The sequence below is a fragment of the Mastomys coucha genome, unplaced genomic scaffold, assembly GCF_008632895.1.
Source record: "Mastomys coucha isolate ucsf_1 unplaced genomic scaffold, UCSF_Mcou_1 pScaffold22, whole genome shotgun sequence".
In the NCBI taxonomy this organism is placed as follows: Eukaryota; Metazoa; Chordata; class Mammalia; order Rodentia; family Muridae; genus Mastomys; species Mastomys coucha.
Window position 1 is genome coordinate 156612887 of NW_022196905.1, and position 16586 is coordinate 156629472.

Consider the following 16586-nt stretch of genomic DNA (forward strand, 5'->3'; position numbering starts at 1 on the left):
TTTTTTTTGAAACAGTCTTGTTATATAGCCACCATTCTGGGAGACTCTCTCTTTAAAGACTATCATTAAGTTATAATTGACATAGAGTCCTCTTCTGGCCTCCTCCTTGGGCACTTCACATATGTGCTGTGCTTCCATCAAAACACAAATATTCTTTATTTCTGCTTTGAAGGCTCTCTGCTGTCCTTTGAGAAGTTTCCTGTGTGTAGACACTAGAAACTCTCTCCGCATGCATGACCTTTCTATAAATATAGCTGTAGGGGAGTGGTTGGAATCTTGCATTGTTTTTAAAGATTTATTTATTTATTTTATGTATGAGTACATTGTAGCTGTCTTTAGACACACCACAAGAGGGCATCAGATCCCATTACAAATGGTTGTGAGCCACCATGTGGTTCCTGGGATTTGAACTCAGAACCTCTGGAAGAGCAGTCAGTGCTCTTAACTGCTGAGTCATCTCTCTAGCCCTGGAATCCTGCTTTTTTTCCACTAATCTATAGCCAAGAATTTCCACATTTCAACACACAGATCTACTTCATGGTTTTAAACATGGCATTCTATTGCATCGATGTATAGTTAAGTTTCCCATTCTCTTACTGAGGACACCAGGGTGCTCCCAGGTTTCTGCTAGTGCGGATGGTGGCTCAGGGTCACCCTCACACACCTTTCTGCTTGCTTGCTTTACTATGCTGCTTTTACGGGTCTTTAAGATTTTAGAAGTGTCAGATCAAAATGCATTTTCATTAAATAGTTCTGACAGATGATACTGGGTTTTCCTCTCAAGAGTTTGTACCACATTTGCCTGGAAGGAAGCTCTGTATGCCTCCTCCTCATGTACCATAGTGATGATCCTGAGGTCCCCCTGGTTGGCAACTGTGATGATCAGCTTTGTCAACATGACACAATCTAGAATAACCTGGAAAGAGTCTCAGTGAGGGACTGTCAACATTGGGTTGGTCTATGGGCATATCTGTGGGGACTGTCTTAACTAAATTAATTGATGCAGGGAGACCCAGTCTACTGTGGGAGGCACCATTCCCAGTCAGGGGCCCTGAACATTTTAAAGTGGTTAAGGCACCATTCCCAGTCAGGGGTCCTGAACATTTTAAAGTGGTTAAATCAAGCCGAACACAAGCAAGCAAGCAATGGATTCATTTCTCTTTGCTCTTGACTGTGGGTGTGGTGCCGAGCTGACTAAAGTTCCTGCCTCGAGTTCCCTATGATGATGGTCTGTAACCTGGAACCCTAGCTGAAATACCCCCCCTTCTAAATCTCTTTCATCTAGGGTATTTCATCTCAGTAGCAGAAATGAGAACAGAACAGTGGTCTTGCTATACTTGCTTAAACTGCTACCCTTAGTCGTTTATTCCTTTATTCCTGTTCAAATGATCTCTCCTGCTGGTAACATCTACTCCGCTCGCACTGCGCCTTCTCTCGGACCTGGGTTGTTCTCTCTTGGTCTACCCGGGATATCAGTGTCTGATCTGGTTCTGCTAAGAGTGTTCTGCTGCTCTCCTGCCTTTCAGTTCAGAGACATCCTAGGTCTTAGCACTGCTGTTTGGGAAGAGTGAGCCCAGGCCCCCAGATTGATGGAGCTGAGGAGGTGGGGCCGACAGTGTGGTACCCACAGCGGAGGAGCATGCGCACTCTCCCTTCAGGGTAAATGTAGATCTGTGGGTTCACTGTTATAACAGGTACCAGCATGAGGCAGGCACAGGCGGAGAGGAGGCTCTGCGAGGTGGGAGCTGGGGCTGCCCGTGTGCTGGGTCCCATGAAAGATGGCATAGAACACGAAGACATGAACACGGATGGTACTTCTCCTTATCAAAACACGAGCTTCAAGGGAAGGCAGCGGAAACCCGTCCTCAACCGGAAGTGGAGATGGGTAGCAAACCCACTATGGGGAAGCGTGATGCTGAGTGGACAGCATCTTTAAGAGCTGCTCAAGCATGCTGGGATAGCTCACAGGGGATGCCCTGCCCACCAAAGGGTACCACACCAAGTGTTAGAGTAGGCTGCCAGCATCCACACGCACGCACGGGGTCCCTAACCGCAGCTCTGTGAGCAGAGCGGTTCCTGACCCTTTTCACTGAAGGGCGTATGCCATGCGAGGAGGTAATTATCCGGCTTCAGCTGGGAGCAGCCCTCGATGGTGGAAGGGTCTGGCCGATGTTCTGAGAGCTTCTCCACTGTCTCCACGTAGCGCTTTACCATCTCTCGGTACAGGTCATCTAGGCACCAGTAGTCTGTGGAGGAAGGGGTCAGGGACAGATCTCCGTGAGGATAATAAATATATGAGGGGGGTGGGTATAGGAACAGGTTCCATCAATGGCAAGGACACATGAGCGTGCTTAGAAAAGGGGAAGGTTTGGAGACTCCCCTGCCTCCTGGATGAATTTCAGACCTCCAGTGGCCTGTTACCTCTATCCTGGTGTCCTGAGCATGTAGGGACACACACCACCTTCACCTGTGTTAGCAGTCTCACCTACTTGGAATAATGTATATGCTTGGCCCAGGGAGTGGCACTGTTGGGAGGTGTGGCCTTGTGGTTATGGGCTTTAAGACCCTCGTCCTAGCTACCTGGGAGCTAGTCTTTCACTAGCAGCCTTCAGATGAAGATGTAGAACTCTTAGCTCTCTGGCACCATGCCTGTCTGGATGCTGCCCCATTCCTGCCTTGATGATGATGGACTGAACCTCTGAACTTGTAAGCCAGCCCCCGTTATAAGACTTGCGTTGGTCATGGTATTTGTTCACAACGTAAAACCCTAACTAAGACAAATGAACTACATCAAACTATACCATGCAGAGCAGTGGTCTCATTGTTATGAAGATACACCAGGAGACGGGATGATTTCATCGAGCCTTAGCTCCCACGTACCCACCCCCATGGGTAACCCAGGCTCTGCATGGCTGCTATTGTCAAATGTGCTCTGGTCTCTTGAAGTGCATTAGGGGGACCAGAGTGGGTCAAACCCCTGAAGATCATGGGTCGCAGGGATGAAAAGAGTCCATCCTGAAGCCCCGCTTTGGGCCAGCATGGCACCTGGCTCACTGCTACCCCACCTGCTCCAGAGCAACCATCATTTTCTCCAGGAAGACTGCCATGCCAGAATGGATGGGTTTTGACTGCAGAGCCAGAGATTTTTGGTCACTAAGTTAATCCATGGCTTGGTGGACAAAAGGTTGTACACATGTAGTCAGTGGAGTCCAGCGTGTATGAGTATCTGGAGAGCAGGCAGTAGTCCCGGTACCCAGTGAGGCTGTGGGTTCCCGCTCTTCCATGTGCTCTTGCATGTCCACCACAGGGTTGTTGTCCCATGCCACAGCTGCACTTAGGAGACAACCACTTGTTCTTTTGCTGGCCATGGTGACCTGTGCTTGCTGACAGTGGGGTGTTTAGAGAAGGACAGGGCATGGTGAGGGGCTGTTGACGACCTATGCCAGAGCAGAGAGGGCTGGAAACCTTGAGACTCCCTTGTTGCCAAGTGGAATGAAGTGCCTGACAGAATTGCTCCCTTGATGGGAACAGAGTTTTTATCCACAACTGTGAGCCTCTGGAGAAAGAGCCCCTCTCCTGCCCTGCCCTGCTCTCTGCCCCTGGAACAGAGACAAGCCCTACATTTCTCCTTCCCTTCAGGGCTCATGCCTAGCTCGGAACTGGGGCAGGAGAACCTTGTTTTGGAGGAGGGAGTGCCTAAAGTCCCAGGCAGGCTTCATGTGGCAACCCTACAGGAATAAAATTAGCTGCAAACCCCTGCTGGGAGCCAGGGGCCAGCAAGCGGCTGGCACTGCTTTCCTGGTGCTATCTGCTTACAGCTTCTTCTTCTCTTCGGGCAGCCTAGCTCCCCCCAGGCCCTCTTAAACAATGATTATAAGGTCAGATAGCGCGGAATCTCTGCCTTCAGCTGAAACCGAGCTTTCTCAGAGTAAAAGGAGGGCCATGAAAACTCCAGCAACCACGGATACTCGTCCTTTCGGGTTGGAATACAAACAAGAACACAGGCCAGCCAATGGGTTGACCCTTCTAGGCACTCTGCCTTGACTTCAACGCTTGTCTCCCTACCTCCCTACCCATCCTCCTGAAGTGTAGTCACTTTAGAAGACTAGCCAGCAGCTCTTAACTAATGTGATTAATGATGATGATGATGATGATGATGATGATGACAACGACGACGACGACGACGACGACGACGACGACGACAACGACAACGACGACGATAAAATACCATGATGGAGTTTGAGGTAAAATACCAAAGAACTGCACAAGGCAGCACCCTCTCTCACTCATTCTGGCTCCAGCCTGTGTCTGTTAGAGAGCCATTGAGATGAAGAAAAGGGGTCTGGCACACCCTTACACTGCTGATCTCAAGTTCTCCGCAGGCTGGGCATCTTCCTGCGCCCCCTCACATTGGCCCTGGCAGTCAACAGTCAGCCTCAGAGGCAGGAGGTCCTCTAGAGGCCAGGACCCCAGCCTGGTGGTCTTACACCGCTGGCCTGCTCCTCATGCTCTTCCAGTGGCTTCGCTTGACTCCCACAGCCCCGAGGGTTTTAAGGCACAGGGAGGTGAGCACCTTATCTGCTCCCCAGGCCCAGCAGCAGCCATTGGGAAAGTGGAGTGACATACCTGGGCCCCAGAGCAAACGGTCCCAACATGAGCCACCTTCAAAGCTCATGCTCGTCAGGTGCTAGTCTGGGGACATGGTGAAGCTGCCTTGGTCTCTGCAAACTCCCCCCCCCCGCCCCCCAGTGAGGTCTCCAGAGCAGCACTACTGCCAGGACTCGTGGAATGTCAGGCCCTGTCCTTGTTTCTGCTTTTGTCTCCCGAATGGCACATACTGACCCTGAATGAGCTGTGGCCACCGTGGCATCTGAGACGTGGCTTATAGATCACATAGTCTTTCTTCACTTGTGTCATTTTGCCAAGAGTGGTTCCACTCTGAGGAGCAGGCTCTAGGACACCCAGTCACCACAGTATATAGTTCTGTGGCCACCTCCACCTTAGGCAGCAGACAGGTACATAAGGACACAGCTTGTGGTCAGGCGACCACACAGCACTGAGCAGTTACCCAACCACTCTGGTGTCCATCTCTCCCCCGTGGAATGGAAACCCTGAAGCCACCTTTCAGAGGGTGAGGATGGCATGGCCTTGGGATAGTGCATGTAAGGCAGATGGCACATTGCTGCAAGGAGTTGTGCCTACCATTACTGACATGTCCTCAAGGCCTCCTGAAGTGGACTACAGTGGCTAAAGACTGGGTTGTTTAGAGAGAAAACCTTGAGTTTCAGTGAGCAGAAAAGACATGCTTACCCTGCAGAGCAGTGGTGCCCAACCTGTCTAATGTTGTGAGCCATAATATTACTTCGTTGCCACCACAAAACTGAAATCTTGCTACTGTTATGAACTGTAATGTAAATATCTGTGTTTTCCAGTGGCTTTAATTGACCACTGTGAGAGGGTCATTTGACCCCAAAGGGGTTGTGATCCATAGGTTGAGAACCTCTGGTCTAGAGGCTCAACTAAAGGGGTGTCCATGAGCTACAATACGAGGCTATGACAGGCCACAGCACAGCAGCATATGCTTGGTCAACCTGGCAGGGAACCCACTTTTCCTCCAAACAAACAAACAAATAATCAAAAAAGCCCAAAACCCCAATACTGCAAGCGACCCTAAACCCTTCTAAATGTACATAGTTCATCTGGAGTGGACTGCTGTTCACTGGTCTAATACCAAGTGCCCTGTGTGGTTACACAGGACCTGCCTGAGCCGGGGCTCTCCAGGGAAGCCCCAGGGATAGACACGCCAAGTACTCGCACTTTCAGAACCCCACCAGTAATAAGCGCCCACAAGCGCCTCTGTGCGGCTTGGCTGTGCATCGGCGTATACGAGGCAAGCTAAAAGCATGCATCCAGAGTAAGTACCGTCTGTTCTTAGGTCTTGTTCTTTAGAGGGTGTGAGCTGTGGTGGGCTCTGAGCTGTATTATTGACCATAAAAGCAGATAAGTATGCCTCAAAATATGAGAGGAAATAAAGATTTGGAATTCATAATATTTTTGAAGCAACTCACTTCCCATAGTGTGATGACACTATGCCTTAGCAGTGTGTTTTACTACCCACCCTGTAGTTATTCAGGGGCTAGTTGACGATATTCCTATACAATGACGGAAGAATCCACAAATACTTGGATTTCATCATGATGTACACTCAGAAAGATGCTTCACCATTTTCAACAAGCTGTGACACCATATCTTATCAATGTGCTTCAGCTCTATTTAGAGACACGGCATTGGTGGCATTCCTATACAGTGACCACAGAACTAAGCTGAGCATGTTCACGACAAATGGACAGAACAGAGAATGCGTAAGTGGGGTCTGTTGGCTTAACTGCTGGCCTCAGGTCTCAATTTTGCAATGATGGCATGCCAGACCTGCAGGATATTACCACACCCTGACGAGAGAAGACGCACAGTGCTTGTATATGTGCGTGTCTCTGAAATCCAGGTAACATTTTGCTGACCTTAGTGCTGATCTGCTTCCTAGGGAACAAGCTTTGTTCGCACATGTCCAAAACCCTTCCTTAGAACACTTACTCATAAATAATGGCCAAACTGAGTCACTTGGACAGATAGTTCAACCTTCATTACTTGGATTTGAGATGCCATCCCCAAAGAACGTTATCTCAGTGGGCCAGAATTTCAAGCTCTTCTGTAATAGACTTAGAACAAGATGCTCGTCCTCTGCAGTGAGAACCCACATCTGTGCTTTATCCCCCCAGCTCGGCTCTCAGAGGCTTGCTCACATAACACAGAAACAAGCGAACACTGGTTAGAATCTGGTGCTTAATTATCTGTCAAGTGCTGCTGTCCCCCAAAGATACTCAAGAGAAACATGATCCGCCGCTTCTCAGGCTCCAGGTCTTGGGTGTGTATGAAATCCCCACCTTCAGCAACAGTGTCAAGTAACACAGGGCACGAATGCACCACCTTCAGGGTTCTTGGTACTGGTTTGCTATCAACACGGGCGGCCGGTCTTTCTACCCCAACACACTTGGAGCATGCCAGCCAGTCCTACCTGTGGTAAGGGCCTCAGCAGTCGCCATATGCATGATGGTATTGTCACTCACTGGCCACTTCCCAGGTGAGAGCACAAGGCTGTCCAGTCCCCCGGTCTTCTGCAGCTCCTCCTGGATTGAGCCTAAAGCGCTATTCTCCCTGCAGACATTTCCATAGCCGAGTGCATCTCCAACACTCCCCAACAGCATCGCAGCCTTGAACTTCTCCATCTTGGAAGGTGACCCCTCTTATCCTGCAGTTGCCTTTGTCCTCTCCTGGCTACACTTAGCCAGCCCGGCTGACATTTATACTGGTCATTGTATCACCATCCAGCACTCTCCAAATGGCCAGGCGTTCCTTTCCTGCCTTGGCAGGTGTCACCAATGAGATAAAGGCTCAGAGCTCACCACGTGGGAGCTGTTTGGACAGCGCTGGCTCTCCAGCAAAGGAGCCTGCTGGCGCCAGTGTACACTGAGCCCGCTCAGAGCCCCTGAGCTGTGCTACTGTGTCAGCGCCTTGGTGGATTGCGCCCCCTGCTGGCAGAGCAATGCATGCCACAATGGGAACATACTGTTCCACCCTGCTTCCTTTGCCATCTGCTCTGCCCTACCTTCAAATAAACACACTCCTCTTGCCCCTCCTTATCTGCCCTCTTTCACTCAGCATCATGTTGAGATCCATCCACTGTAGTTTTATGCTTTTAGAAAACTTTTCTGGCTTGGAGGTGGTGGTACATGCCTCTGATATCAGCACTCAGGAGGCAGAGGCAGAGGCAGGGTTAGAGGCAGAGGCTGCAGCAGACCCAAAAGTGCAATAAGTTACCTAATGTATACAAGGCCCTTGGTCTGATCCTCCGCTCCATTGAAAATATGTCATGAGAGAAAACCTTAGAAGAAATAGCATCCTGTGAAAAAGTGTCACTTCACAACTTTGTGTCCAATGAGGGGCTCCTGTGCTAAACTTTAATGGTGTGTGTCTACACAAACGCGGTAAAATGTGGTTGTGCCACCTCAAACGTCACGTGATATAAACATCACTATCTGCTCATAGAACTATTCAATATTGAGGTAAACTTTATAAAGGTAAACTTTATAAAGCCAGGGTTCTCGGTTTGACATGAACTAGGAGGATGACCACTCCCTATTCCGTCTCAAGCACACACCCTTTAGGCTCAGATACTGCTGGCCCTTCTGTGACTTAAGCCTGTCATACCTGGAATTGGTGGGGCATCACTTGGACTCAGAATACAATTGGAGAGAACATTAGTGTGGAGCAAGCTGCCCTTCCTGTTGGTACAATTCCCAGTCAGAAGCAGTCCCGCAAAACCAGAAGGTATATGGTTCCCATCCAGATAGACAGCAGGAGCCAGCTTCCACTTAAGGTGCACCAGCTTATGGACAGAAGTGTGACCTGGCTCAGGAGTGAGGTCCAAGGACTCCTGGGAGAGGCTCTGTTGAGGAGGTTTGGAAAGCACTTCCACACTGTTCAGTCAAAGTCACACACAAGATAAGGCTGCCTCACTAGTCTACCTAACATTCACAGAGCCCCGTCTGTTACAAGATGCTAGGCAGTGAGAGATGCCCACAGAGTATCAAGTTCAAAATGCACGGAACGCTTAAACTACCATCACTCAGCACCTATGTCACCTAGACAAGGCTTATGCGGTCTCCTCTGGAAGTGGAACAGATTACATACATCTTTTTTTTTTCTTATTATATGTAATTGTCTGTCTTCAGACACTCCAGAAGAGGAAGTCAGATTTGTTATGGGTGGCTATGAGCCACCATGTGGTTACAGGGATTTGAACTCAGGACCTTCGGAAGAGCAGTCAGTGCTCTTAACCGCTGAGCCATCTCTCCAGCTCCTACATGCATCGCTTAAACTGGTTGTGCTTGGTAACTATGTTCTAGAGCCAATCGCAGCTGTATTAGTATATTCTGATATACGGCTCCCACATTCCAGCATATTGTGCTGAGAGAGGGACCTGGGGGGATGGAGCTGTCTGTCTCCAACATGCTACTTACCTGGTGGGGATGCAACATGGCAAGGGCTTGTTTGCTGTCAGTACAGAGGGTCTTAATGTGCACAGGCAGGTATTTGTGCAACCAAGAACCAAGAATAAAGGACATCACAATACCAGGGAAAATATTTTATTTACTATGTCTGAAGTTTTCAGCATTTGTGTAACATGCACAATTCAAGTGTAAATAAGAGAACAGAAAGCACAATTCTTTGAAAAGCCTTTATCAATTACTAGTATGTCACAGCCTATTGACAATCCCATAGAATTTAACATTTTAAAGTTATTTATTTACTTATGTTTGTTTCTTTTATTGTGTGAGTACACGTGTGGTGGGAGTACATGCATTTCATGGCACATGTATGGAGGTCAGAGGACAACTATGGAAGTCGCCTCCCCCTCCACCATGAGGTTCCCAGGGACTGAACTCAGGCTGGGCAGCTCATGCCTTCACCTGCTGAATCATATCACTGGTCCTTTCCCTGAAGAATGTTAAATCTTAAAAATAAGAACGTATTGCAGACCTTCAAGATTTAGTGATTTGTATCTATATAAACTTCTGTGGACAGAAGTTAACTACAAGTCAGGGACCCCCGAAGCCTGGAAGGAGGCTCTTCCCAGGTTTTCTTTCACCAAGTCAGTTTGGTTACATATGCTCTTAAAGATGTCCCAGTTGTCCCGACAGACCTGCGTTGACAGCCGTGATGCTGACACTAGTGATGCCATCTCAAACACTGAGGGGTTGGCTTTGGGAGACTGGCTCCCAGTTCCAGTCCTCCACCTTCTTTGTGAGATTCCTGTCCACTAGCAATGTCCATCTCGTAGGGCATGCACATCTCAGAACTGTTTCCTACCCCAGGAGCATGCCCCATTCCCAGAAGCTGCCCTACAGCAGGCACAGCTGGGACATGCTTTCTGTGCACAGACATTGACCAGTCCCTGTCCTGAAGTGGGCCCAGCATATCTGCTCCACAGCCATGTTGTAGGCTAGGCAGAAGGCACGCTTGTGACACCAAGTCTTGGCAAGTGTGAGGTAGGGTCAGCACAGTGATGTTCGAAACTCGACACCAGATGAGCAGGTAGTACTCAGGCCTTTGATGCCTGTGTGCATGAGTGCATGTTGACCAGATAAACACCAGCGAAGCAGATGGCGACACGGCACAGTGTGGGTTCTTTCTGGGTGACGGATGTTTGCTTCCAAATGCATATGGCTTTCGAAGGGCTGGACACTGGCACTGAAGACATCCTAGACAGGTGGCGGGAACTGGTGCATATGATTTGTAAATCTAATTCATCACTCAAAAACAAGTGTTTCTCATGGAAAACGTCCTTTTAAATATAAAATATATTAAAAAAATAAGAAACTTCTCAGGAGGCAGCATCCAGGCCTAATTAGAAGGGAAACAGGCCTACCAGCTTTGTAAACAGTTTGATATGAACCTGCTGGATGAATCCTGTGCCACCCTGTGCAAACTGCAACAGTTATCTTCTAGAGAAAATGAAAGCAAAACATCTAGTAAATCTAGAGATTTGATAATTCAAAACTATCCATCTTGAATACCAAGATTAAAAGCAGTGGCTCCCTGACAAGGCCATCTTCATGAGGCGTGGTTTGACAGCTTGGACTTGTACGAAAGATACGTCATTCTGAGGACACGGGTGCTACTTTGAAGCATAATTGTAACATGATTCCAGTTTGGAAATGGCTGGTGCTCACCTTAACGTCATGGACTGAACAGCGTGCTCAGCCCTGCACACAGGGTCTATGCTGCTTTCTGTAAAGACAAGCCATGCAGGCCTCTCCTAAAGCAACAGCTCTGCCGATGTCCCCAACATCCAGAGGGGCGTCTCTGTGTCTGCACGTCGGCCACGGCAGCTTTTAAGCAGAGTAAGGATTTGCTTCATGAATGGACGAGGAAGACTCTGAGGTCAGCGACAAATGCACACAGCAACCCACGCAGCTGTCTCCACCAGGACACGCCCATCCTACCCTCCATCTGGTTTTTCCATCTAGAAAGGGCCACGTCTCCCACCTGTGACTACCGGCCGTGCATATTCTACAAAGTCATCTATAAGGACAGGCCATGCTCCTAAAGGAAAACAAACAGATTTTTAAAATAAGTCTTATGCCAGTATTCTTATATTAAAAATATTCTTTCCCCAATTCTAACATCTAAAGAAACAAAGGAATTGGAAGCTTATGCAACTTGCGTCTGATCACATGACTCACTGAAGTCACTTCTGCTCCAGGAGGTAGGGTGAGTGAGTGGTGAGTTTAATGTCCTTGAGGCCACATCCACTGACCAAGCCGACATGGTGGCTTCTCAGGCCTCAGCCAATTTGCAGGCAGTTAGTTAGAATCTGCGGACTGGGAATGGAAGTAATGCCAAGGACCATTAATCCCTAGTCATGGGCATTTTCTCTGAGTCCTTACCAGAGTCTCCCACATCTATCCAGGCAGAGCACCACAGCTCCCGGCTCCTGCACTGCACCGGCATGTGCTGCCCTTCATGTTAGCTGTCTTCTAGCAGATGAGTTAGTTTTACCAAGAGTAATTATGGCTCCTGAAAACCAGGCTGTCTATATCCAACTATCTCTCCTCTTCCACAAGCTTTCATAAGGCATTGGTTATGAGCTGGACACTGTGGAGTGGGGAGGTCCCAGAGATGAGGGATAGGGTATGAGCCAGAAGCTGTCAGTAACAGGTGCCACCCACAGGCATGAGGAATGACAATGTCCTAGACAAAGTCCAGGCTACATGTGGAGGGAGACCAGTCACCTGGACCTGGTCCCTCTCTTGGGCAGCAGTGCTACTGCACAGGAGGGTCTTAAATGTCTCTAACGTGAGGTCCTCTGGCATTAGGGGAGAAATATGTCCAGATTTATGATAGCTTTTGCAGGTTTTATGTGGCTATAGGGGCTGACAAGGCAGTAAGCCAATACCCTGATCTTACTCCTGTGCATGGGCGGCCCTTCTGCATCAGTGTCTGCCCCGAACCCTGGGGCTAGTCAGGTAGCATCATCCATAGGGCGTGTGAGCATCTCTGGTAACCCTGTGAAATCCTACAACTTCTAGTACCTTCTTCATCGTAGTTAGACAAATCATCTGCAATCATGTTTCCAAAATCTAGGAGAAGGTTCCAAGTATCCCTTGGAATTGATCTTTTGTGATGCTCCTAATACATAAGAGAAAAACAGCCACCAGGTTAAGGTTCAGATCTCAACTCTCAGATATTATAGTGGGTAGGCGCACTGCATTAGGAAGTGGTTCTCCTGAGCGTGATGAGAAGTGCAAATGCAGAACCAACATAGGTAAAGGCAACAGTTCGCTCACCACCTGTATGTGCTAGGTGCTATGTCCAAATGAGGAAGACTGAAGCAATTAAAGACATTTTACACTGACGACTGTCCATTCCTGTTTACACAGAAGGCCAGCCTCCAAATGTCTTCACCCTCCCCACTTCCTGAACACAAAAAACTGTTAGGAAATGCCTCAGGACAATATGGAGTCCTGTTTCTCCTTGTCTTATTCCCTCACTTACACTTCCATATGTCAAGTGTTTCTTGAGTGGGATAACTATCTAAAAATAATCTCTGTTACTTACTATTCTAGTTGTATCAAAAATATGGTGACTAATTCAATGCCTGTACCACAGAGAGTCAAGTTCTGAGGAGAAGCTGGGCCTCCAGGGCTCCCTCTCAGCTGGCTCTCCCCTTATTGCTTGCAGAGCACTCATCAACTCAAACTTAGTATTGTCACGCCAGCCTTTACATGCCAATGCACACATGTAACATGACCAATTGCTAAGCCTGCTACATGTGTGCATGCTACCTCAACATCCTTTTCACATTTCTCTTTTTCTGTGTATGTGTATAGGTCAGGGACAACCTGTTGTGGGGTCAGTTCTCTCTTTCCATTGTGTGGGGCCTGTGGATCAAACTAGGGCCATCAGACTTGGTGGCAGATCCCCTTATCTGTTGAGCCATCTTGCCAGCCCTTGTCTTAAATCCTTCTTTACTTATTTACTTTATTCTTGGAGAATTTCATACAGTACATTAAAACATCAATCACAGGATTGTCCGTGGTCTCTAGAGTCTGTCCTTTCCTGCCAGCATTTGGTCTGAGAAGTACCCAGCTGTCAGTGCTCCGACTGCCCTGCTCTGTCTTCTGTCCTCTTGGGCAACAGTCTCGTTGTTATCAGTCTCCACTCAGTGGACGCTGGCTCTGCTCTAGCACTCTGCTGTCTCGATGATGTGGCGGGTGGTGGGACCTTCTGATTTCTAGACATGTGGCGTGGAGCTCTCTGGAGTATGTCTCTAGTTGGGTGTTACCCACAGGAAAACCTGGTAAAATAGGCCAGTAATCCCAGCTCCTTACTAGGCTAGGCGGGAAGATCCCAAGTTCAAGACCTGCCTAAACTCAGCAAGTCAAGCACAAGGAGAGCTGGGATGTAGTTGAGCTGTAGGGCACACAGCTAGCATGTGGGATGCCACAGGTTCCATCCCCGGGCACACAATGAGTAAAGGAGGAACTGGGGACTGGGTCGTCAGCCACTGAACATCCCAGATGTAAAAGCACATGACGGGATGAGCCCCTGGACATGAAGCCCTTCCCTAGGCCACAAAGATGTACCTGTCCTCCACAGAGCATGCTCTGTGAATGTTATCACTAGATCAAACAGCGAGGGGAGTAAAATGCCCAGAGCCACCAATCTTGCTTGTGGCAGGGCTGCGTGCATGCTGGCTGCGGTCACGGATGGAGATGGGAAGGGTGTACCCAGCCGGGCCACAGGATGTGCTGTGGAAGCATGGCCCTCTTTCACTGTGGAGATGGTGTAAAGGTCTGGGTAGCCCTGCTGTCACCAGGACTGTTGTTTGTGGATCCAAGACATGTTCTTGCACACTCCATGCACTTCAAAAAGCTCACACCTAAACTGGCTGTCCCTACAAGACAAGGTCTAGCATAGCCAGAGCGCCTGCCGCAGGCGCCACGCAAAAGCCCCGTCCTTCTGTATGTGGCAGGATACATTTTAACATAGTGTCAGATTACACATGCACACACACACAGATATACACGCGCGCACACACACACACACACACACACGCACCCCCCCCACATACACATATACACACACAGACACATACACAGATACACACACGCGCGCGCACACACACACACACACACACACACACACACACACACATTCTCACGGTGGCAGGGCACCTCTGGACAAAATTCAGTCACCCTAGAGTCTAGAGCAACATGCTCCAAGTGTGGCTCTGGTACTTTACAGATTTGAAGCTCCTTGGTAGAAATGAAGAACTACTGAGTTTGGAAGTCCTCAGAGGAGACAGCGGGCTGGGGCTGCTGAGATTTACAGCTGGTACAGAGCAGCTCCCGCCTGTGCTGTACCGCTCGCTGTGCTGCACGCGGCTCTCTGTAAGCGGCTAATATGTGCAGCCTCCCGTCTGATGTCTCTGTGCTCACACTTTAACCCGATGGCTGTGTTCAGTCTTAGCTTACATACTTCTTATTTATTTTGGTTTTTGAGACAGAGTCTCACTATGTCACTCTGGCTGGCCTTGAACTCACAGAGATGTGCCTGCCTTGTCCTCCTGAGTGCTGGGATTTTAAAACGTGTGTACCCCCGCACAGAGTCTAAATTTTAACATTTTAAATAAGAAAAACTTCCTCTTGGTTGGGCACAAAAGGTAAGAAACAGTCACTTACCAGCAGAAATGTGTTCCAAAGATCTAAAAATTTAAACCTTCCAGACAATACTAACTTCCAATATGCAACAGCCATTTCTAAATCTGGCAGAGAGAAATGGGAAGTGAGGGAAGAAGGGGGGAGGGGGAAGAGGGAGGGTAGAGAGAGAAAAAGGAGGGTGATTAATAAATCCCAGTCTTTTTGCCTTTAGGATAGAAGTAATTAAGGGGTGATCTTCCCCAACAGTTACAGGAGGGCCGATCTCTACACGAGGGTTTCTGGAAATGGCATGGAACCCAATTTTACAAATCTGAAGAAATTTCTTAGGGAAAACTTGTGTATTACTTGGACATGCAAGCAGTTGTCCCCAACTAATCAGTTTTGGAGACCTGCAGTCTGCATGTATCAGACTTAACTATGTGCCTGATCCAGCTAGGGCTGGTTGTCTAGACCCATCTAGTCCCAAGCAAACTGGCCAGTCTGAGCACTCTGAATCTCTCCCTGCACAGTGAAGACAATCTCTACACAGAGAAGATCATTTTCACTACTATAAAGATATTAATAAAGTCTAAGTTGTTTCTCAATCCAAGCCAATAGCCTCTCCGCCAGCCGGAAAGCAGCGATCTCCTTCGCCATCTGTAGACATATCTATGCTGTGAGGTTTGCTTCAATGGTGTGTGTGCAGTGGGAAATGAACTCTGGGCTTCAAGGAGGCACTGGAACAGGATTTCCAGTCAGACCTTTCTGGAACAGCCACGTACCCTCTGATCACTGCACATTTTTTAAGTACTTCTTTTTACATGCTAAAGTATACCATATGAAGACATAGGAAAGCTATCTCTAAGCCTGACTACTTCCAATCATGATGAATACTGCTCATCATAGGTGCTAAAAAGACAGCTATGTTGAAATAATCTATATATTTATGCATGTCTGTCAGATAAAGCCACATGAAAAGCAGGCTGACAATTGTATTAAGGGAACAGATTAACTCAAATACAAAATGCACAATGAAGCATTTTCTTAGACTTTCTTCTCAATCTGCTTTGATCCTCCTAGGGCAGATGTTATTACTGTTAGTGTTCTAGTTTGAGACTTCCAGGCTGATCAGCAGCAGCACTGATAAACTAGAGATACATGGGTAGCAGCCAACACTGGGTAGGACTCTCTCTAGGGGCTTACAGGGTATGCTGCAGGCCTGAGCCAACCTAAGCACTCTGGAGCTCACTCAGAAAGCACAGCATCAGAGAGGGATTCTGCGGTCCAAGTGAGGGACCCGCTGTGTAAGGCTGAGATGTCTTGTTCTGTTTCTATGTCTACATCCTTCTCCCTTGGGAAGGACATTAGGTGAGATCTGTAGTCAACTCATCTTCATGGTGGAACGTGCTCACAGTGGGAAATGGAGAAGAAGAATAAAGTCTCACGGCATACTTCATAATCCAGCTGTGTCTGCATTAGTTTGGGTCCTGAACCCTTCGTATAAAGTCCCTTAGCTGAATGTGCAAGGGTTATGTGACTAAAGGTAAATTTTCCAACACTTACTATTCCTGTGAAGATGTCACACTGTCCAAGTGAGCTCAGCCATTTGGAAACTAATGACTACAAATCCCTAACAGTAGGAGTGGGATGAAGTCAGGGCCATAGTTACTTTGGTATGAGAATGTCTTAGCATTAATTTCTTTCTTTCTTTTATTATTATTATTATTATTATTATTATTATTATTATTATTATTTATTTTTTTTGTTTTGTTTTTTTGAGACAGAGTTTCTCTGTGTAGCCCTGGCTATCCTGGAACTCACTCT

General features: G+C 48.0%; 2 protein-coding genes across 6 annotated transcripts in view; both read right to left on the minus strand.

Annotated features, from left to right (window-relative positions):
- The window catches only part of Adprhl1 (ADP-ribosylhydrolase like 1), a 16243-nt gene extending 8826 nt beyond the window's left edge, over positions 1 to 7417 (minus strand). Inside the window, exons 1-2 of the mRNA XM_031339114.1 lie at positions 7073 to 7417; positions 2082 to 2246 (exon numbers count right to left, since the gene is read on the minus strand). Coding sequence (XP_031194974.1) covers positions 2082 to 2246; positions 7073 to 7283 — 376 coding nt within the window. The 5' untranslated portion in view covers positions 7284 to 7417. The remainder of the gene's footprint in view (positions 1 to 2081; positions 2247 to 7072) is intronic.
- A 1770-nt stretch (positions 7418 to 9187) lies between these two features.
- Dcun1d2 (defective in cullin neddylation 1 domain containing 2) overlaps positions 9188 to 16586 on the minus strand; it is a 29231-nt gene continuing 21832 nt past the window's right edge. For 2 of the 5 annotated variants that reach the window (XM_031339119.1, XM_031339123.1), the window contains exons 5-7: positions 14805 to 14887; positions 12153 to 12249; positions 9188 to 11163 (exon numbers count right to left, since the gene is read on the minus strand). In XM_031339119.1, the coding sequence (XP_031194979.1) occupies positions 11084 to 11163; positions 12153 to 12249; positions 14805 to 14887 (260 nt within the window). In that variant the 3' untranslated portion in view covers positions 9188 to 11083. The remainder of the gene's footprint in view (positions 11164 to 12152; positions 12250 to 14804; positions 14888 to 16586) is intronic. The other 3 variants (XM_031339122.1, XM_031339120.1, XM_031339121.1) reach the window with 3 other exon arrangements.